This window comes from Mus caroli, unplaced genomic scaffold (assembly GCF_978045245.1).
Source record: "Mus caroli unplaced genomic scaffold, Mus_caroli_1 scaffold_4, whole genome shotgun sequence".
NCBI classification, from domain to species: Eukaryota; Metazoa; Chordata; class Mammalia; order Rodentia; family Muridae; genus Mus; species Mus caroli.
In genome coordinates this window covers 79,677,553-79,700,045 of record NW_028227259.1, presented here as the reverse complement: position 1 = coordinate 79,700,045, position 22,493 = coordinate 79,677,553, and the positions used below count along the sequence as shown (strand labels likewise).

General features: G+C 45.4%; 1 protein-coding gene across 2 annotated transcripts in view; it reads left to right on the top strand.

The window, feature by feature from the left end:
- The window catches only part of Hopx (HOP homeobox), a 28,174-nt gene extending 6,279 nt beyond the window's left edge, over positions 1 to 21,895 (top strand). The window contains exons 1-3 of one of the 2 annotated variants that reach the window (XM_021163080.3): positions 13,867 to 14,023; positions 14,157 to 14,313; positions 21,069 to 21,895. In XM_021163080.3, the coding sequence (XP_021018739.1) occupies positions 14,170 to 14,313; positions 21,069 to 21,146 (222 nt within the window). In that variant the 5' untranslated portion in view covers positions 13,867 to 14,023; positions 14,157 to 14,169 and the 3' untranslated portion in view covers positions 21,147 to 21,895. Of the gene's footprint in view, positions 1 to 13,866; positions 14,024 to 14,156; positions 14,314 to 21,068 lie in introns of those variants that run through there. The other variant, XM_021163081.3, reaches the window with a different exon arrangement.
- The last annotated feature ends 598 nt before the right edge of the window (positions 21,896 to 22,493 follow it).

Below are 22,493 nucleotides of genomic sequence, written 5' to 3'. Positions count from 1 at the left end.
TAGGTCTTATATCTTATGTTTCCTGTTTTTCTTTTTCTTTTGGCTTTTTGAAGTAGGGTTTACCTGGTTGTCCTGGAACTCACTCTGTAGACCAGGCTGGCCTTGAACTCAGAAATCCGCCTGCCTCTGCCTCCCGAGTGCTGGGATTAAAGGCGTGCGCCACCACGCCCGGCTGCTTCTATTTTTAATATAGATTTGTAACTTCATAGTCATAGCTTGTGTCGACAGCTTGCATGGTCATCTCTCCGGACTCTAGTTCCCACAAATGGTCCTGTAATGATCTTCTACTGTATGTTCACACACTAGTTTCTGGCAGTTGGGAGACTAGGAGATGTTAGGTTCCCATGTTTCCTTAAAACAGTGTGGAATGTGGAACCCACTAGAAAAAACAGAAACATAGTATAATAAGCTTTGGTCTAATATTTCAAACATCTGGGGGCTTCCCTAGTGTTTTAGTAAGAAGCTGAGTTCCAGTCATTCTAATAGATTCTAGAAACATTTCATATTTCCATATGGAGCAGAGGTTTTCTAGACCAAAAAAAAAAAAAGTATTCCAAGAAATCATGTCATTCTTTAGTTTTGCGTTTAAAAAACACTAAATCATTTAATGCTTGCAAAGTTTGACATCACTCAGTTCCTCAGCATCCTATCTTGAGCCACCAGGAAAGCTGGATCTCTACCTTGCATTTATACAGTGTTTGTTGTTTGGGTTCATAGATAATCTCACTGAATCCTACAAAAAGGACGTGAGACAACTGGCGGGTAGGGTGGCAGCAATGGCAGATGCAGGTATGGAGGTGCACACCAAGTGGGAGCTGTCCAAAGTCACACGGAGATTACATTACAGAGCCCAAGGTTCAGAGCTCAGAGTTCCTGAGGCTCCATCTAGTATCTTTCTGCAACATGTTTGAAGGTTAGAGAAATACCCTAGGCTCAGCGTTCCGTCCAAGCAGAACCTTCTAGTATATCTGTCTTCTTAGGTTTCTTGGAGATGTTAATGACTAGGCTAAAGTTTTACATCTGCTGTTTGTCCCACTAGCTGAACACCTGTTCATAAAAGCAGCTCTACTGGAAAAAAAGAAGTCCCATATAACTGAGTATCCTGGCAACAGGCAGCTTGGGTAGTTGGACTTTGGCATAACTTGGCATTGTACAAAGTGCCGGCGGTGTGCCGGTTTCTTTGTTGCCTAATCATAGCCATAAAATAAGGATGGTGGTTGGATCATAAAAAGTAATAATTGATTAAAGTGTGTTTGAACGAAGTGATAACTCCATTTTGTCAGAGTCTTCCCTGGACTTTTTAAAATACACGAGTCATCTGGGGGAAGCATCCTTGCTTCCTTCAGGCAAAGTGTAATGGCCTAAAGGGATACAGTAGGGCTCTAACCACATGATAATTTCCCTGTGCATCATTACATCTACATGCAACATTACATCCATGTGCAACATTACATCTACATGCAACATTACATCCCTGTGCATCATTACAGCCCTGTGCATCATTACAGCCCCCTAACTACTGTTTCCTAATGTAATTTGGATTGAGTAAAAATACTGTGGAACCACTATGTAGATTCTCAGAACAGATCGATAAATCACGGCAGCGCCACATCTCCAGAATTACAAATACACAACCATTTACAGGGTCAAGCAATGAGACCGAGAACATTTTCAGAAAGATACTCTAATTTTAATATTTGAAAGTGAAAAAAAAGTGACTGAACAGCTGCAGAATGCAAGCCAGGCTCATCGACTTCATTCTCCACAGTCCGTGTATAACTTATCATTATTGTGTATCTGTAATTACCAGACTGACTTCTATTACTGGCCTTTTTACTGTCAATTGACAAACACATCACCCTACTTGCAAGCTAGTGATCTGATGAAGCTAATTAATACTTTCCTAAACCAATTCAACTTGAGAAATAAATGAGCAACCAAATTTAGAAATATACTCTAAAACATATAAAGAAGTTCATTATAAAGCTTCCCTTTGTTGTATTTGGGACAATTCTTTTTTTTTTTTAATTACAAACTACAGAAAGTTGATGTATTTGTTATTTGTTTCCAACCTTGGGTATACAGATATTTTTAGCTTTAATAGTTCTCTTTAGGAAATTCAAGAATTTTATTCCATGAAAATCTCTGATGCATTAAACATCAAATATATGTAAAGACAAAAATAGATCATTTTTCATATTTCACAAATCTCTCTCTCTCTCTCTCTCTCTCTCTCTCTCTCTCTCTTCTCTGGTCTGAGGTTCCCTGGACACCTGGATGCCTGTAGGGTTCTCTAGGATGACTGTTTTGGGCCCCTTATTTATACTTGGGTGGCAGAACTAACTGTCTTTGATGTAATGGATATTTGCTAAGCTGTAGCACATGATGCTCTCAGTCCCACAGAAAGCAGAGGCCCTGAGCCAGTCTTACTCTTCCTCCCAGTCAAACGTTTATAAACTGCGAACGTTCAGGAGATGTGAAGCCATGGAATCCCCACTTACCTTTAACCACAAGTCTTCAGTCGTATTCTCCTTTAAGGGTTAAAGCGAGCTTCATCCTCATTACTGTGACCTGCATCTTGCTAATCTCCAAAGCAGCAGAGACAAGTCCCACAGGAGCTCCTGTCCCATACCTAAGTGACACATCTGATGGATAATAAGAGGGCCAGATGCCCCAGTTTGCTTGGGATGTGTCCACTGTGGCCTATTGTATAGCTGTGCTTATTAAAACCATCTATTTTACACATACATTCTAGCTTAGATGACAAATTATGTGGCTGCCCTAATTTCACAGGCTGAATATTAAAAACCACCCAGGTACTAGGGCGTTCCATGGGCCACCGAGCAGTCCTTTGGTGTGGGAATTTGGCACAGTGTAGTCATCAAATCAAAGCCTCTGTAGGCCTTGGACTAGGTCTCTTTCTCCCATCACTGGCACCAGTAAACTATTATCGAGGAAGACCATTGTATGGCCATTCAAAGGTTCTACGACTCAGATCGCCAGGAATTTAGAATCGAGATCATCCCAGACTCCTCTGGCCTCAAACCTTTGTGGATGAAGATGTAATTCCAGTCCTGTGGAAATGCGTGTCCTCTTACATTGTTCTGAATTGTTTCATGGGCATCAGATCGTCATTGGTCACTGGAGCACCCAGGCAAGGAGCAGTTTTTAGCCACACATTACTGGGAAAAGAACCAAGTTTCAAATAAGATAAAGGACACAGCCAAGGTTCTGTGGGGACTGGGAAGGAGAGTTTAAAATGGAACTGATCTCTGCTTCTCTGTCAGTGTCCTGCCTGCCACTCCACACTAGTTAATCCTTTCTTTCAGTAGGGAAGATGTAAATGTACCCTCTACAACGTATCCAGTCCAAATCCATAAGCATTCTCTTTGTAATGCATGCTACATAGTCAAAAGCCCCTAGTTTCTGCTTTTCACTAGCTGCCCCGAACCTTCACTGAGACTAAACTGTCCTAATCTGATAGTGCCACTTGGTAGTTTGCTAAGAGAATGTGATACAAAGTCGTAACTTGTGCCTTTCTCCTGGATGTCTTGGGTAGGGTGAGAAGGAAAGGAAAATACAAAGAATTTCTTGCCAAGGGTTGAAGAGGGATTCTGAGAAAAGGGGTGTCTGGGAATGGCGAAAACAATCGACTCCAAGTCAAATCGTGGCTCCAAGCTGGCTGCCAGTGCTCTGCTGGAGACAGCTTTCCAGATTGCCCTTTCTCTGTTCGGCTTTTTCTGGAGATCTCCAGACAGCTCTCTTTCTAGACAGCTTTCTCTTGCTATTCTTTGTTTGAGACAGCAATGTCTCCCAAGCAGTTCTCCCTTGCTATTTTTTTTTTAATCTGGTTAACTCATCTTTTGCAGATCGTAAGCCCCATCTTTTATTTTACACATCAGTCCAGTCATATACTCCAGGTTCCCTTTTGATTAGACTTTGAATCAGCATCCCACGACCCCAGCCCTTAATTCTTAGGAGACAGCAAGAATACACATTTTCTTTTAATACTGCAAAAGAATTCAGAGATCTGCCTGCCCCTGTTAAGCACAAACAATAAGCTATCTGAGTGGGGCCATGTCCTGAAATTATCATTTCTACTACACCTGGACCTAAATTAGCTCTGTCACAGTCTGACCTTGAACTCAGTCAGGAATCTTCCTGTCTTTGTATCTATCTGTCAAGCTTGCTTATAGTATAGGTGCCTCTATTCCTTTAAATCTGTGAAGACCCTGATAATTCATATTACATCTTTATATTTTGCATAGTTGAGGATTATATATTTTTGAACTCACGTTTTTAGAGTTCTTTTCCACAACCTTAAAGGTTGTCCTGAAGGTCCCAGCATTTACCATGTTACTGAGACATTAGCCACACCTTTGTCTCCCTGACTCATGCTGTCTTTGGTCATCATGGAGTCATTAATGTTAACAGGGAGGACATTCCTTGAAGGAAGAACATAAAATATGCACATTATTATATAGACACGTCTTATGCCCACAGCAGTCATGGACACTCATGGAGGCCCATGCCTGCTGGCCCTGTTCCAGAGGCAGGAACCATATCATCCTATCCCTATCAAGGCCATACTGGACTTGGTAATAGCTGGCTGGCCTTTTGATTATCACCCACTATTAGCAGCATGATTAATCCTGTCCCAGGCAGCCGGTGTCTACTCATTCTCCTCTGCCCCTTTATTCCACTGGTGATGCAATACAGCCTTAACAGTTATGTTTCCATGTCAGGATGAAGGAAGTGAAAACTAAATCCAATAAGAATTCACAAAACACCTGACAGTGTTTCAGGGACTACCCTAGATACTGGCGTAGTCAAAATTGCACTACAAACCCCCAAATCTGCAGAAGTTGCTCACAAGTCCCATTGATATCTGAACCAAAGCCTCATTTCCCAAGCCAGTTTCTAATTAAAATGGTCTTTTAGGAAAGCATTTGCTTTCCAAATAAGTAAACGGCTTCACGGGGGGGGGGGGGGGTATTTTAACAGGATACTTTTCTTTGATAGTTGTAATTATAGCTATAGTTGAATTTTAGCTATTCTCCAGTTGTGAGTTAGCCTGGGAGTCTATCTACAGTTCATATTCTTTCTGGAGGAAACTTTTCTGAATTCATGAACATCATTATGAAAGGCAGACTGCTTACACATGCAGATCACCCTCTTTTGCCCATTTATTTCCAAAAAGATTGGCTGAAATCATCACTTGCTTCCCAGCACACTCAGAGGAGCCTAAAGCTTTCCTGCCATCTTTCACAGTCCCCCAGGCTCCACAAAGGAGACTGAAACAGCCAGGCAGGCAGCAGGCTCTCAATGAAAAGAGCTCTGTGTCTGTGAGAATTGTATGTTAAGGGTCAACTAATGATCAACTCAGGGCTGGAAGCCATTCCCAGACACCTGTCCGGCCCCTCTGATAGTTTTTCATAACATCTTTCTGTTTTCTGAAGAGGATATAGAAAAATCCAAACCATTGCAACATAAGTTTCAGGAACTTCCACAATCGATTCGGCACAAATGTCGAATCTATGATATGATAGCAACAAATACACCCAGCGGCTCTTGCCAAAGGTAAGCTCCACCCTGTTCTGTAGAATGCTGCAACTTGTTCTCATTGGCACACCATGTTCTCCACCAATGGCATCCCTCAGCTAGATCTGCACTAATGAGAGAAGAGCATGTGAGGTAGGAGAGCCTGATGGTGTGAGCTGATTTTCCTGACTCGTCCAATGGGCTGGGTCAAAGCTGTATCTGCTCACTAAGAGACATGCCACCCGCAGATAGGGCATGGCCTCACACGTGATCCTGTGGCATCGCATAGCCCCTCTCCACAACTCCCCAGCAATGGTTATCTGTTCACTGGGCCACTTAGGAAAGGTGGTGTGGTAGTTAAGGGTGTAAGTGGAGAAGTCAGGCTTTTTGGGTTTTAGGCTCCACTAGGTCAATTAAAAGACTGGAGATCTGAGGCACCCAAGTGATTCTCCTGCCTCTGTTTCCTATCTTGCCATAGAATTGTTGGAATTACAGATGTATGTCCCCATGTCAGCCTTTGGGATAAAAAGTGGGGACCGGGGATAGAGCTTAGGACAGTCAGCACTTTTCTCCACCCCACCTCCCCTGGCCTCTTCTCCACCCTGTGAATATAGCCTCGTTAGTAATAAGGAAGAAAGAAAGTCAGGAAACCATGGTGAGGAATGAGCAGAAATTCATTCTTTATTCCTCCCCAAGTAGACTAGACAACTTAAAGCACAACTCCTGTATGACAGACAGAAGGTACCCTGAAGGTGAGTGACCCTCACCCAGCTTGCCAGGTCACGCATCAGCATCTTCTGAAGCTGCAGCCGCAGCATTTGAGGAAAGGTTCTGATTTCCAGCATTGGGCTTTACCCTTCCTGAGAGACCTAAAAAAAAAAAAAAAAAAAAGAGAGAGAGAGAGAGAGAGAGAGAGAGAGAGAGAGAGAGAGAGAGAGAGAGAGAGAGAAAGATTGTAACCCAGAAAGAGTTATAAATGGAGAAATGCTCTCTCCAGGTGTCCGATCAGGAGACAACCTTGCTGAATTGTTGGCTCTCATCCATTTAAAGAGCAGCTGCACACAACACAAGAAACACTTTATAGTTGTGAGCAATGCCTTGGAACACAGCCTGGGAGGTTACCCCAACACTACTTGGGTAAGGTGTGAGCAGCTGTGTCTCCTCTTTATGGGAGTGAAGAGAGTATTTTCCACTGAGTAGCATTTGAGATTTCAAAGTTTGTTTGTTTTTGTTTTTTTACTATATTAATTCAAACTTTACTTTGAAATTGGGGTGTGTGTGTGTACATGTGGAGGTCAGAGAAAAATCTCAGGTTACATTCTTCGGATCCTTCCTATCTTCTGTTTGAGACAGTGTCTCTCACGAGCCTGGAACTTCACCAAGTAGATGAGAATCGCTTGGGCAGCAAGCTTATAGTGATTTCCTTGTCTCCTCTTCTTGCCGTTGCCAGGGTTACAGATGTTAGCCACAACATCTGGCTTTTTACACGAATTCTGGGGATTTGAACCCAGGTCCTCAAACCCGACAACAAGCACGTTTCCAACAGAGTCCTCTCCCCATCTTGTTCTTAATTCTGCTATGTTTCTGAGAGAAGTAGGATTTCTAAAGGCAGAAGAAAGCAAACCTAAAGGAAGAATATTGAGAAGCAGCAAACTGAATGGAGAACAGCACAGGGCCTTTCTGAAAGCTCAGAAAATGTAGAACTAACAAAGAAACAGCACCTCATCTTTTTAAGACCCAGATGACTCAATGACAGATGTCCAATTCTGTGGCAAGTCCAAAGTATCAGAACGTTAGCATGATGTCATTTCCGCCCTTGCAGGCATGAGGCTCTTGGTCTGGCCCCTAGCAACCAGATGGGACAGCATGGGATTCAGGTGAAGTAGTCACCTCGGTCTTTCTGCCTTGAGCCATATGATGCATGTCCTAGAGTAGCATGCATGCATTCCTGTCATGGTGAATTACTAGTTCTGCCTAGGCTGTAGCTGTCACTCTGGTCAAAGGTGAAGAGGATATACTTGGACCAGATCCCCAAGAGACCTGAACTTTAGCTTCTTCATATGTCAGATGGTGTCAGAACAAAGCTTTAAAGGGCTACAGTCCATTACCTCTGTTGATTAATGTCGAGTAAATACAAGGGTTTTTAAAGAGAGGCACAGAAGCCTGTGTGAATATCATCCCAGAAGTCCAGGGAATGAGGCTGGAGCAACCACAGTAGGTCAGCAATGGCCCAGGTCACTTTGACAAGGATCTTCAGTTCTTACCACACGAATTCTTCACCAGAGGTGATGGATGATTACATCAGAGTCAAAGACTCAAATGGATAACTCAGTGATGGCATGTAATTTGTGACGTCCATATAAGGAGAATATATGTAGAGGCAGAAATCAGCCTTGATGCTCACGGAACCATCTGCTGCCTTTCCTCCTTCCTGCACCTAAGAGAAGAGGCAGAGTGTTCGGCTCTCCCCTGACCCCACAGACGGGTTAGTTAATGTTTCTTGACTGCAAAACAAGACCAATTCCACTATGGTTTCAAAATGAGGGCTTTGAGGGGAAACTCGAAAGACAAAGGAAAACCAGATCTCACCACACTGTGATCTCCTTTGCATATTCCATGGTCTAATAATCTCGCCCACTTTCTGTCCTTCCTCCTGACTCTTTCCATCCATCCTGGACTGTCCATCTGGGCAATGATATTTGCTTGTTCTGGTGGTGTGTGTGTCCCTGTGTGAGAGCACTTGCTTAATTCACTAACCCACTTAAACTGCAAAATCAAGTTCTGACTTCCAAGCGCTCCGGAAGAAGCAAAATAGTCACACTTTTAGCCTGTCAGGGATGAGAGTCCCTAGGAATTAGCTTTGCAGCCATTGTTCATCCTTGTTCTGGTGAGCAATGGACGCAACAAAGCTAGCCTAGAGACAAAGCCCAAACTCCCAAAAGGAAAATACTTCCAATCCCCGTTCTGAGCTGGAACAGGAAATGCTTTTACACAGTAAATAGTCATCAGATGGGGCCTTTAACCCTACGGGGTCACAGAAGCTGGGGATAAAAATAGCTTTGAGAGGTTTAGATGGTATTCATGGATGACGAGAGGACGCAGCTCTGGCAAGCATTAAAGTTGACAGTACACATGGTGACGGGGAGGAAGAGAGGCAGGATATTGCTGCTCACATGGGAGTTTTCCTAGAGAACCTTGGAAGAAAATGTTGATGTAAATGTCCTGTAAAGAGAAACAATCACACATTCTGTAGGTCAACAGGTCCAGCCCTTGTAACCACTCTAGAGAACCCCTGGCACCTCCAGAGAAATAAAATTATTTTTAAAAGCTAAAACTTATCTTTCAAGCTTACTCCCCTAAAATTATCTCAGTTTACCGCCTACTCGGATGTTGCGATGGCACAGAGCCAAGAACAGGTAGATAAGCCATAAGAGTTTCCAAACGCTCACAGTTAATTTCAGTAATTAAATGGTAAGAGATGACCATCGTTGGAATACTCCCCTTGTCTCTCCCACACTGGGTTTGGTTGAATGTGGTTCTCACTCAGGAGGTGTGGAGTAGTCCTAGACATAGCCGCAGATGGTCCCGAGACTTTGCTAGGCTTGACAACGACGGTTCTTTGCTTAGAGACAGTAATAACAAGGCTTCTATTTAAAAGAACACCTCTTCTCCTGGCATTTCTATCATGGATACTAGAATGTCGGGGCAAATAAATATTCTGCCTCCTCTTTTCAATTGGTCCATTTAGGGCTAGAGATAGAACCTAGGACCTTGTGTACGCTAGGTAAGCGTCCTATCCACTGAGCTATTGCCCAAATATTCTAGTTACTGTTCTATTGCTGTGAGGAGACACCATGACCTAACTTCTAGAAGAAAGCATTTAGCTGAGGGCTTGCTTACAGTTTCAGAGGGTTAGTCCATGAACATCAGAGTTGGAAATATGGCAGCAGACTTGGCACTGGAGAAGTATCTGGGAGCTGAAATCCTCGTGGCAGGCAGAAGACAGGGAGGGTGGAGAGGAAGAGGGAGCGAGGGAGACAGAGACAGAGAGACTGGGTCTGGTGTGGGTTTTTGAAACCTCAAAGCCCACCCCACAGTGATTTATTTTATTTATTTGTTCTCCAACAAGGCCACACTTCTAAGCCACCCACCAATGGGGAATCAAGCATTCATATGTATGAGCCCATGAGGGCATTCTCATTCAATCCACCACACAGGCTGACTTTTTGTTAGTTTCTAAGGGACACTGAAAGTTTGAGTGATCCCCCTTTCCATCTTCTGTAAAACATTAGTTAAGTAACCTCTGAGTAGGAAGATCCTGTCTTCCAAAGCAGAGACCCATCACTTCTCTTGGAAAAGTAGCCACACGGCATTTTTTTCTCGCTTGGGAAAATACAAAATATTTACAGAGTCAATTGCTTGCAGGCAGTTCACAATGAACACAAGAAAAATACAGGCAAAGAAAACTGGAAGATGTCCTAAGCAGTGATTCACCTGGATTATCAATGCAGCTCTCAGTTAGTGGCATGCTTGTCCAAAATGCATGCAACCCTGGGTACACTCCCAAGAGGCACACATGGGCAAGGGTGCAGATACATGCACACACACACACACACACACACACACACACACACACACACACACACACAGATGGGGGGGAGGTAGGCTCAGAAGTTCAGAATCTTTACCAACTAAATAGCAAGTTTGAGACCCTGTCTTAGGGGGGAAATCCACCTGCTTCACCCCTGTGGCCAACTCCAAACCACTGGAGTAGGTTTATGGTAGCAAATTTCTTTCTCTCTTGATTGGATATTAGGGGCACTACAGAGAAGTCATAATTCTGGGAGAGGGAGAAGATGTTTAAAAAGGGAGGTAGCCAAGGTTCATAGCACTTTGTATGAGATCGTTAATGTAAGTAGATATGTCCAAAGCAAAGGACTACAGGCTCACAGGACATAAAGCTGAGCCTGTGACACAAAGGTCAGCCCAGGCTTTGGAACGGATTTAGAAAAAAAGCCAGCTGGTTTTCATTTAACCTCTCGAAAGGGCTTGTGCAATGACTTCCCCAAGCACAAAACTAAAACACAATGACAGGACACACTGCTCTTCGAGGTGTTTCACAAGACGTGAACAACCGCAGCAGTTAACTCTGGTGTTAAGATTGAAGTTGACAGGGCTTCAAAGTAGTTGTTCGTTCTTTGTATATGAAATTGTTTAGGCTAAGTTCAGAGAAACTTCTCAATGGCTACTTTATTTCCTTACTGGAAACAGTTGAGGACCTTTACAAGGTCACCATTACCAGGGCCGCTTGATTCTTACAGTAAGACAGAAAAAAAGAAAGCAACAGCAAACATTTGCCTACCAGGGAGGGCTGAAATAATTGTGCCTGAGCTCTGCGGGGCAGTAACAAAAAACTGACGGTAGTACTCTTGTGTCCCCATAGCTAGAAGCCAAGTGTGCTTGTTTAGTGTACCTTGGAAAGCTAGGTGCTGTCCAAAGACCCTCCCACAGTCTCCTTAGCAGCCAACCAAGGCCAGCGGTCCTCTACCTACTCACCCTACCAGCCCTTTAAAATAAACCAGGACCTCCCCCACACAACCCCACTCAGTTTGGTAACAGAAAGCCACAGAAAACTAATAAAATAAAATGCACTTGATCCCATGTAGCGACATTAGCAACCCGTGAGTTATACACCAGCAGTTACAAAAAACCCGGGGAAGCGTGTACGCCCGTCTGAGTCACGTTCCTGCAGTGTGCTATTTCTGAAGGCCTGAGGATTCCACCGGGCATCAACAAAGGTCCTGGTGGAAGAATCAGCAGGACTGTATTAAATGGAATGGGCAAGAAGCAACACCAGAGGCAGCCGTTACCCCTGCTATGTTTCAGTTGACAGCTCGAATGGTGGTGGTGGCCTTGGTGGACAGCATAGGCTGGGATTAGTGTCTAATTAGTGTCTAATTAGAGACACACCCTTTGAAAACGGAGACAAGCCCCTCCCTCCCCTCACGCTGATACCCTCCTTTTTTTTTAATTTTTAATATTTTTATTACATATTTTCCTCAGTTACATTTCCAATGCTATCCCAAAAGTCCCCCATAGCGCCCCCCACTTCCCTACCCACCCATTCCCATTCTTTTGGCCCTGGCATTCCCCTATATTGGGGCATATAAAGTTTGCAAGTCCAATGGGTCTCTCTTTCCAATGATGGCCGACTAGGCCATCTTACGATACATATGCAGCTAGAGACAAGAGCTCCGGGGTTCTGGTTAGTACATCATGTTGTTCCGACAATAGGGTTGCAGATCCCTTTAGCTCCTTGGGTACTTTCTCTAGCTTCTGCATAGGGAGCCCTGTGATACATCCAATAGCTGACTGTGAACATCCACTCCTGTGTTTGCTAGGCCCCCGCATCGTCTCACAGGAGACAGCTATATTTGGGTCCTTTCAGCAAAATCTTGCTAGTGTATGCAATGGTGTCAGCGTTTAGAAGCTGCTTATGGGAAGGATCCCTGGATACGGCAGTCTCTAAATGGTCCATCCTTTCATCACATCTACGAACTTTGTCTCTGTAACTCCTTCCCTGGGTGTTTTGTTCCCAATTCTAAGAAGGGGCACAGTGTCCACACTTTGGTCTTCATTCTTCTTGAGTTTCATGCGTTTAGTAAATTGTATCTTATATCTTGGGTATCCTAAGTTTTGGGCTAATATCCACTTATCAGTGAATACATAGCTGATACCCTCCTAAGTTTCTCCCACTAAACTGAAGACAGATTGCCTTACTGTAAGGGGGCTAGCAGACCATGGGCCTGGAACCAACACTCAGTATTTCTACTCTAGAGTTCTGGCCATTGTTGGAAATCGTGGAATCTTTGGGTCCTCTGCCTCAATGTCCCTGACTGTGAGATGACTTTCAAAAGAGTATGTGTCATAGAAGGATGGGGAGGGGAAATGGGTGCTAACAGGAAAGGTATTTCTTTCCTTGTTTCCTTCTTTCTTTCTTAAAAGATTTATTTATTATATGTAAGTACACTGTAGCTGTCTTCAGACACATCAGAAGAGGGCATCAGATCTCATTACAGATGGTTGTGAGCCACCATGTGGTTGCTGGGAATTGAACTCAGGACCTCTGGAAGAGCAGTCAATGCTCTTACCCGCTGAGCCATCTCTCCAACCCAGGAAAGATATTTCTAACCTGATGGGCCACAGTCTTGGTGCAGAGTCGGGGATCCTTGGTACACATTTTAAGTAGAGGGACATCTAGTTCCCTGAAAATGATTTGCTGGTGACTTGGCAAATGCTTTGAGGCCCAGTCTCACGTAGTTGAAAAGCTCCTCCTGTCTGAAACCTCTTCAAGGGAACTAGAGGAGAGGTAAGAAGCCTTGACTTGGGAAGTAGGAGGTATAAGCCACAGATGAGAAGGTGGTTAGCTCTGAGCACACTATCCAGATAGTTTACCCCCAGGCACAAACCACATCAAAACCCGCTCGGGACTCTGCGATTGTTTGTTAATGCAACAAGCCAGGGTCATTCCCACACTACTGCTTGGCTAAGCCTGGACAGAATCTACGGCCAAGAATATCTTGAAGACCAACCGTCTTTACCTCCTAGTTTTCAACCGGGAGCATAGGAGGAGGGGAACACACCTGGTAGTTTTCTTAGCCCCAAGTCTGAAGCTACATCGGTATGGCGCAGCAGGAAGGTCGTTGCCGCGATATGCCGGACAACATTTGTTGCTGGAGAACTGGAAGCTGGAGGTGGACCTATTTTTCTGGGCTGAAGTCCGAGGTTTTAAATGATAGTTGATTTTGATCCCGATTAATTGGGTAAGGTTTGAAAGGTATCTCACACACATACAGGAGAACGTAGTGAGGTAGGTAGGCTCTTGGGATGGAGGCCTGGCATTGGGGTTCAGCTGCCTTCCGCATGCTCGTGGCTCAGCCTTCTCCACGCCACCACCCAGCAGTAAATCATAAATCATTATCGCTGTGTTTCCATTTCCGTCTCTGTACAAGTACATTGGAAAGATCTTTAAAGTATCATCCAAAATTTTATAGCTGTTATTTGCGACTAAGCGGGCAATTTAATTTTCCCTCTGTGATTTTAATGTCTTCACATTTTCTGCAGTACGTGCTATTTTGTAATCAGGGGGGCGGGGGGGGGGAGAGTAAACATCCATTGGTGGTATTGTTGTTTGTAAGTGCGATCTCCATTTCCCCAACTTGTGCAGTGAGCGTCTTTCCCCAAAGTGTGCGGTGCCCTGCGCTCCCTGGCAAAGCCCCCACGTGCTAGCCCGCGGCGGAGGCGGAGTGTGGCGGCCCGAGAGGCGTGCCCACGGCGACGGGAGCCCAGCCCTGCGAGCGTCCTCAGTCCCTAGGGCAGCTCCGGATCTCCGGAGGCAGCACTTCAGGCGCTTCCTCAGAATACTGTCCCCTCGGAGTGGCAGGCGGGAGGCGTCTTCTTCCTCCTCTCCATCCTTAGTCAGGTTGGGGACGGTCCCGGGGAAGGAGGGCTCCCCCCCCCCCAAACTCCGCAGTCAGCGGCGCGGGGCGCCTCGGTGGGACGGCGGGAGGGGGCAGGCGGACCTCGCTCACCCGGGGCATCTGGTTCCCCTGCAGACACGCACGGACCATGTCGGCGCAGACCGCGAGCGGCCCCACGGAGGACCAGGTGGAGATCCTGGAGTACAACTTTAACAAGGTCAACAAGCACCCGGACCCCACCACGCTGTGCCTCATCGCAGCCGAGGCGGGCCTCACGGAGGAGCAGACGCAGGTGAGTCCCCAAGCCTATGTATCCTCCGGGACTGGCGGGTTCCCGCGCCTGCCGCGGGCCTCCATCATATGTATCTCAGTCCCCAAATCATTCCGCAGTTCCCAGGGCGCCCAGTCCGTATCCACCCTACCCTGTCTCAGCACCATCCTCTATCTGGGTTTCCACTGCCTTCCAGATCCGGCCCCTTGCTTTCTCCTCCTGTTGTGGGAGCATCTCGATTGCTTTCCTTTCGGTTTCCAAGCTCAGTAACTCTCCCCGCTGTGCTGGAGAGCTTCGGGAAGGTTTATTCTCATCAGGGTTGTCATGGTTTAAAGGGACGTTAGCGATCAGCTATAAGGTCGGTCTTCCGGTTTGTCAGAAGACAAAACTAAGGCGGGGGAGGGGGTTGGGGGCGGGCGGGCGGGAAGGGTACTGGCGTGGGGATAGGGGTGGAGGACTGGACCTGCCAGGGACCTTAAGTTGCTCTTCCCGCCACATCACCTCATCTCTGTGCTGCACCTAACCGGCACACTGCCATACTTCGGTTCAGGTTTTGTTGCTGTTTTTATTAATCCCCTGACTCTGAGATTCATGTTCAGCTTTAGAGTCTTTCTCTGGAATTTACCAAGAAGGTAGCCCTCTGTTGCTATGGCCGCAGCACACGACCCCCTTGCATGATGATAATTTTTCTGTTCATAAAAGGCTTCCTCGCTATCCCATTATCCCCCAAATTTGCTTAGGGTAGAGACCACAGTGCCACCTGGCACAGTGTTGGAGCCTTTAGCCAACTCTCCCTCCAGTCCAGTCTACCCTCTAACTTCTTTCTTATTCCCTTTGGTCGTGGAAAGATGATTTGCCCCGTATGATAAACTATTTGGGAGTTGGTCCTCTTTCTCTCAAAGCATTTCACGCCTTTCAGTTTTCCTCTGAGCTGGGATATTCTTATCCCTTCATTTAATAGACTGGAGAAGGAGGGGCTTTGTCCTCTCTTCACCCTGCTCAGTTAAAGCTTAAAACCTTGTAATAGTGCTCCCTGGGATACTAGAACCAGAATCCTGAGCCCTAAGTCCTAGATGATCCTTGCTAAGCCGATACAACTTGGAGAATTTATCCATGGGTAATCCTCCCGGTCCCGGATCAAATAGAAAGGCTATTTAACCAGAATCAGAACCCAATAGAAGATGATTTATTGTAACCCAAGTCTAAAAGCTCGTGTTTCTGGCAACTCATCAAAAGACAAGCTGTTCTAGTCTTAGCATTTAAAAACCCATGCAGTATTTAATGATGTAGATAGAGATGTCTCATGTATTTAAGCTGTTGGATATTATGGATACAGTACCATCTAGGGAATCTAACCCTGACTTGGTCTCCAAGACTCTTCTGCCTGTAGAGCAGAATAGTCACGTTGCCTCTGTTGCGTGGTGGTGGAGATCCAGGCTAGGGTCTCGAGCATGTTGAGCCCATCCTGCCACTGAGCTGTGCTACCGGCCCCATGCTGACCTTTGGAGTGATAGATATCTGCCATATATTGTTTCAGATACTTGCTGAATCTTTGCTCATTTTGCCACTCCCTTAAGAGAGAAAGCACCATCAGCTCAACAAAGGAACTGAAGCACAGAGAGCTCAAGTTACTGAAACTGCAGCCAGAGCACAGCCTGCCTCCGTATTGGAGTCTCTAGGCCTCTCTCCCGTTGTCTATCCTCCCCTCTATCCGTTCCTCTGGAGGAAGGTTGGAAACAACTGTATAGGGTGGTAGGGGAAGGAAGGGCAGAAAGATCAGTTTACCCATGCATCAAGCAATGGTTATTCCAGGCTATTGCTAATCCTTCCCCTGGCTTCACCTGCTATTAGAGAATTGAAATGTAACTTAGCAGGGCCGGAAGCAAGGGCATCTGCCTTTCAGTGGTCAAGATCAACCAGTGCAGAAACCCACACGATGGGGGTATCTGCCATCCTCAAATGAACAAGCTCGGCAAGAGTGAGTGTGGGTGAGTCAGCCCCATGGGAGGGCCTGGCTTCCTCTTCCTGCCCTAGGCCAACACCTTCTTCCTCCAGAGGCCTGCTGCAGCCCAACGTACCCTCACCTCCCTGTCTAGACCTGTAGGAAAGTATCTGGAACCCAGAGCTCAGAGGCTCAGCATAGCAAGTCTCAGGAACGAGGCTTCTGCTTGCTCTGCCATTTCTTGCTGGACGGAGTCCCATCTCCCCATCCTTCTTAACTCCAAGCACTGCCTTCACGTGCGTGATTCCGTAAACTACTCTAACATTTACATTTTTAAGAGATGTCTTCTACAAAACAAAAAAAAAAGTCCTGCTGATATAAAAAGTCCAGTAATGAGATTGCAAGACAATTGCTTTCATCTGTAGTAGGTCTTTAAGGATGTTTAATAGAACTCTGTGGAGGCTGAGTTCTTACCTATCTGTGATGTCTACTGTCAGCACAGCCCCCGCCTCTCTTCCTTGCTAGTGTGGTCCCTCTTCCAGCTAAAATGATCACATATTTATCACCTATGCCAGAATCCCTTTTCCATCCTGACACCAGCCACCTCCAGAGAGAGAGCCTTGCTTGCTCTCTCCCCTTTCTTGGAGAGTGAGACAGGCAGGGTCTTCCTATGTAGTCCGAGCTGGCATGAACTGACAACTCCTCTGCCTCTGCCTGCTGTCTGTTGAGATTACAGGCAGATATCACAACACCCTGCATCATATTCCTTCCCTAAAACAAGGATTGTGTTACTAAAAGAGCTTCGCACAACCCACACTTGAGAGATAGTTACTAATCCACACTGTTCACACTGTGGCAAAGGTGAGAGAGACTTGGTGGCAGAAGCTTCCTGGCAGGGGACCTCCTTTTCTTTTTCTCCCCTACTGTCCATGAAGTAGGTAACATATCAACATCCTAATGAGATTTGAGGGAGGTGCACCTCAGAAATTGGTGTGAAAAACCAGTCATCCTGTTTATAAGTCACAGACGAATTTGTAGAACTCCTTGTAATAATCAGTCCTGCTATTGAGCTAAAGTCTTTGCTATGGGGAGGCACCTGCAGGAACTCAGTGCAGGAAGAGCCTCTTAGTCAGAGAACTTGACTGTATTTTGATTTGGGGACAAAGGAGCTTCTCTTATCACTAGTATTCTGTTAGTATTCTGTATATCTCCTAGATTTAATTTAAGTGAAATCCTACAGAATCCCACTCCCTTCTTCTTCTTCTTCTTCTTCTTCTTCTTCTTCTTCTTCTTCTTCTTCTTCTTCTTCTTCTTCTTCTTCTTCTTCTTCTTCTTCTTCTTCTTCTCCTTCTCCTCCTCCTCCTCCTCCTCCTCCTCCTCCTCCTCCTCCTCCTTCTCCTCCTCCTCCTTCTTCATTTTATGTATATGAGTATACCACTGCTCTCTTCAGACACACCAGAAAAGGACATCAGACCCCATTGCAGATGGTTGTGAGCCACCATGTGGTTGCTGGGAATTGAACTCAGGATGTCTGGAAGAGCAGTCAGTGCTCTTAATCACTGAGCCATCTCTCCAGCTCTACAGTTTTCTTCATATACACAAGTTTTCTTCATATACACAACAAGTTTTCTTCACGTACACAACTTGAGCACACACACATACACACACACGCACATGCGCACACACACATACACACACACTTAAGTACAGTGTAGCTGGCATTGGTTCTTGAAGAGGTTCCCAGTATTTTTATCTCTTTCTGGTGTTCTGGACTTGTTCCCAGAATCCAGTGTTTTCAGTTGTTGGATGTTTTATCAGTGGGATAAGATCCTCTAAAGGTCTCCTTCTGAAAAGAATGAAATGCTAGTTGTTAAGAGAAAAGGGCAAGAACAATGTTGTTTTGCCCCGACCCCTCCCTACCCCAGTGCCCAATTATCGTGTGTTCACTCAAAGTAAATACGTCTCCATCAATGAGCAGGAGTAATGAGAGCTCCCATTCATGAGCAAGCCAGGATGAATGTCTTTCCCAGGGGGTGGCTGCAACAAAGCGGGGAGAGAGACAAACAAAGCCAGGTGGAAAATTAGTATTTATGTGAGTCAGAAGCTACAAGATCCAGGGCTAGACAGGAAAGAAGCTAGCAAGAGTGCATTTTGTGACTAGCGGCTGGTCTGTTTAATTATGGTATATAATCATTGAATATTATATACATTATGTATACATGTTATATGTTGTATATTATATATTTTTGCCAGACAACAGCTGAGCTCTTCTCACACCTCTTCCCAACCCTCAGTGGCAGGACTCAATTTATTAAGCATTATTTAAATTATACCTAGCAAATTCACAAATGTGGTCCAGGTCGAAGCTATTTTGGGTAATCACTCATCGATATTCTGCATGTGAAGATGCGGGTGGCTCTTTTGAATGAGGCCAGCTGAACCACTTTGTCTTAAATGAGTCCTGATAGAAAGCGAGGGTTTTTTTTTCCCCTCCCTTCTAGGTTTTAATTAGTCTTTAAAGGTGGCCATTTATTCTGCTATAGTCCCTGGAAACCCTATTTAATCAGCATTCACCAGCTTCGGAACCCCCACAGTTACCTCATTAATGAAGCTGGTGCCCTGCTGCTCTGAAGCCAGACCCACACATACTGATTAATGTGCCCACTCTTCACAGAGTCCAGGGTTGAAGTCACTCTCAAACGAGCCTTCTCTTCTCCTTAAGATTAGTGATGCCCATGCAGGTGGGATTCATTTGGTAGGGTGCTTGCCTCTCGTGCATAAGCCATTGGTTCCATCTTCAGCACTGCGTAACCCAGACACCGTGAACAGCTGTAACAGCTCCCCAGTGTCTGAGAGGTAGAAACAGGAGGATCAGAGGTTCAAGCTCCTCCAGATGCGTAAGGAAGTCAAGGCTAGCCTATGCTACTTGGGCCTGTTTCAAAAGCAATAACAGGAAAAGATAGAAGAAATAAAAAATAAGACAAACCAATGTAATAATAATAATAATAATAATAATAATAATAATAATAATAATAATAATAATTCCAAGAGTGAATTGAGACATCCAGGGAGCAGGTCCCTTAGAGGTGGTTTTCTCTGGTGGTCGGACCCCTTGGTTTTCTGTTGCTTTGCTGGGCTTGCTTTGCTGCCACCCTCAGGATAAGGGTGGAAACACACCTGCTCCTGGCCAGGGTGAGACTCTTGCAAGTAGCTCTGCAGGTAGGTAGAGTGTCCTTACACAGCCCATGTTCAGCCCACTAAGCATCGATGGGAGAGTTTCTCAATTCTGGGGCCTTTCCTGAATGACAGCCTGTCCCCAGAGCTTGCTGTTCTGACGAGTCTCTTCTGTCCTGTGGTTCATTTTCTCTTGGGCTTATGCTCAAACTCTCCTCTAGCTCCCTAGATCTCAGGAGAGACAAGGCTCTTCTCCAACAGGGCCCAGCCTACTGTTGTGAGGCTGAAAGTGAGTGTCGAATAGGTGTTTCACACCGGACTGCCTCTGTCTGTAGTACACCTCTGTGTAATACAGCACACCCACAGAGTGGCCTGATCACAGCACTACTGTCTTTTTCCTCTCTGCCTGCCCTTTCATCCCCCTACCCCTAGACTAGGTAAAGCGTAGGAAACACACAAAGGACAATAGAGGCCACCAAAGCTTGCCTCTTTCTCTACAGATGAGCTGAGTGACTGATACTATTTTTAGGGGCTTCTCGTAGCTAGTCAGTGACACTAGAGGTGACTATTGCCTGTGCCTACACTGCTCATCTATCTTAGCCACCTGATCAATTAGACCATTGCTACAGCAATCTGACTGATCATTGCGGTTGTACTGCACGGCACGAGGCGCCAGGCTCAGGGGGAAATGGGTCATCCCATCTTCCCGGAGAATAGAAGCCTGCTGCTTCTGTTTCTGCAGCAGGGCCTCTTCCAAGCTGGTTTCTTCAAACCCCAGTTTCCTTCTGACCTGCTTCAGAGTTAGTCTAGTCCCAGGGCCCTCAATCCGAAGTAACATTGTAAAGGCAGCCTGGTTGTTTAGTGTGTGCCACAGCGCTTTAAAGCTTATTGAAATTTCTTGGACCTTCCCTTAGGGCCATTCTAGAAGCATCTCATTGAGGTGTCCCCAAAATCGGTGTACATTGGTAAGGGGGTAAATATTTGAGTGACACTGAGCCAGACAATTCCAGCTCATGGGTAAACCCACTGCACACCTCCTGCTTCTGTCCAACAGTCCACTCCATGGATTCCTAAGGAGTCGTGATCCAAAGTCACTTAGTGCTTAGTTGCGGTTTATTGAACCAATGGTTACCTGGATACTGCTGATGAGCAAAGGCCGTGCGGACACCAGCACCAGTCAGACATCATCTGGGGCATCGAGGCATTGTTTCAGTTCCTTTTACTCAGTCAACCAACATTGATTAGTCATGAGATTCTGTGTTAAGGAGTAAGATGCAATGACGGTAAGATGAGGTCAGCTCAGGCATTCGTTGGACCTTCCATTCCAGAAGAGCATGCGTGCGTGCAATTAAAGCAGTGATAGAGAAAGTTGTGTGACGTTGGCAAAGTACTAAAGAGGAAAACAAGGAGAGCCTGCTTTTACCACAGTGGTCCTGTTTAAGCTGAGACCAAAAGGAGAGCGAGGGGATCAGATGAAGAATATACTGCATGCACAGAGTTCCTGCGGCAGGGAAGGTTGGCGTCAGGGTGTGAGAACCTTCCCAGCATCCTTTGCGCCTCTCCTTCCCAGTTGGACCACACGGACAACTCCTCAGGGATGAAATAGACATTTTGGCTTTTCGGCATGTGACAGATAATTGTTTGTATCTCTGTCTTTCAGAAATGGTTTAAGCAGCGCCTGGCAGAGTGGCGGCGGTCAGAAGGCTTGCCTTCGGAATGCAGATCTGTTACGGACTAGGGAGTCGGGCCCTTGAGCTTGCTCTCGGAACTCCATCTGTTCTTCCTTCCCTCGGCTTACCCAGGCTGTTTTGATGTTTCAGTGCAGTGTTGAATGTCTCATTGTTTTGCTGTCCTGCTATTTAACACAATGTGTGTGTGTTTTTTTAATGTATATAACTAAAAAAAAAAAAATCCAAAATAACAGGAAGCTAAATGCAGTTCTGTGTAAAGCGATGGCTTGGCTGGGGGCAGGGATGTGGCTTGCATTTCCCTTTGGATTTTAATGAAAGATGATGTGGGAACCGCCTTCGTTTGCCCTTGACCATCACCTTCCAGTAGTAATTCATATGGACCATCCCCTTCAGAGCTGCCTGGCTTCTATTGAAAAGATAACAGAACAGGCAGGGGAACACCTCCTGAGTTCACTTCCCTGTGCCCCTTCCTTCTGCTTCACTAAACACACTGGTGGTTGAATGAGAATGTGGGTGTATTTGAGTCATTCAAATATTCATATATATATGTATATATATATATGAATGAATGAACAGTTCCTTCCCTTACAGCTGTGTTACCTTGGAAAGCAACCTAGTATAGCAGCTATGGATTCCAAGGGGCAGAAAAGCAAGTAGCTAAGGAAAAAAAAAGTTACAGAGTCTAGAATTTACCTTATTTAAGTGAACTTGTTAAATTTATTTTGATGAATAAAATGAACTGCTTTTTGTGTTAAAAATCATATTCTAAATAAAAAAAAATCTTTAAATTGAAAAATTCACGGAGTCTTTTTTTATCTTTTTCTCATTCTTTCTGTAGCTGAATAGAATGTTTATGAAGAAAGGAGGGCTGAAAGGGCCCCCATTTTCCAAATCTCCCAAGTGTGGTCCAGGATCTACCCCATCAGCATTAGCTATAAGCTTGTGAGACATGCAGAATCTCAGGCCATAGGCCTGACCTGCAGACTCAAGGGTCTGCTTTTCTCACAAGCTCCTCCCTTCCCGCAAGAGCCACACTGTTTCCAGGCTCGCCCACCCCCTTATTGTCTCAGCATGTGAATGCCTTAAGAGTGGTTATGTGTTCTATCACAGAGAAGAGTAACTTGGTTGCGGTGGATAGGAGATGTTTATTTACTTGGCTTTTAAAGAGGCAGCGGCTGATCCCACTGTGGTAGCACACACTGCACCTTTAATCCCAGCATTCCGGGAGGCAGAAGCAGATGGAGCTCTGAGTTTGAGGTGAGTTTCATGACAGCCAGGGCTACACAGAGAAACCCTGTCTTCAAAACAAAACAAAACAAAACAAAGGCATCAGCTCACCATCCCGTTGGCAATTCTGGGCAGTTAGAGTAACTCCAGAAAGTCACTGGTCCGTC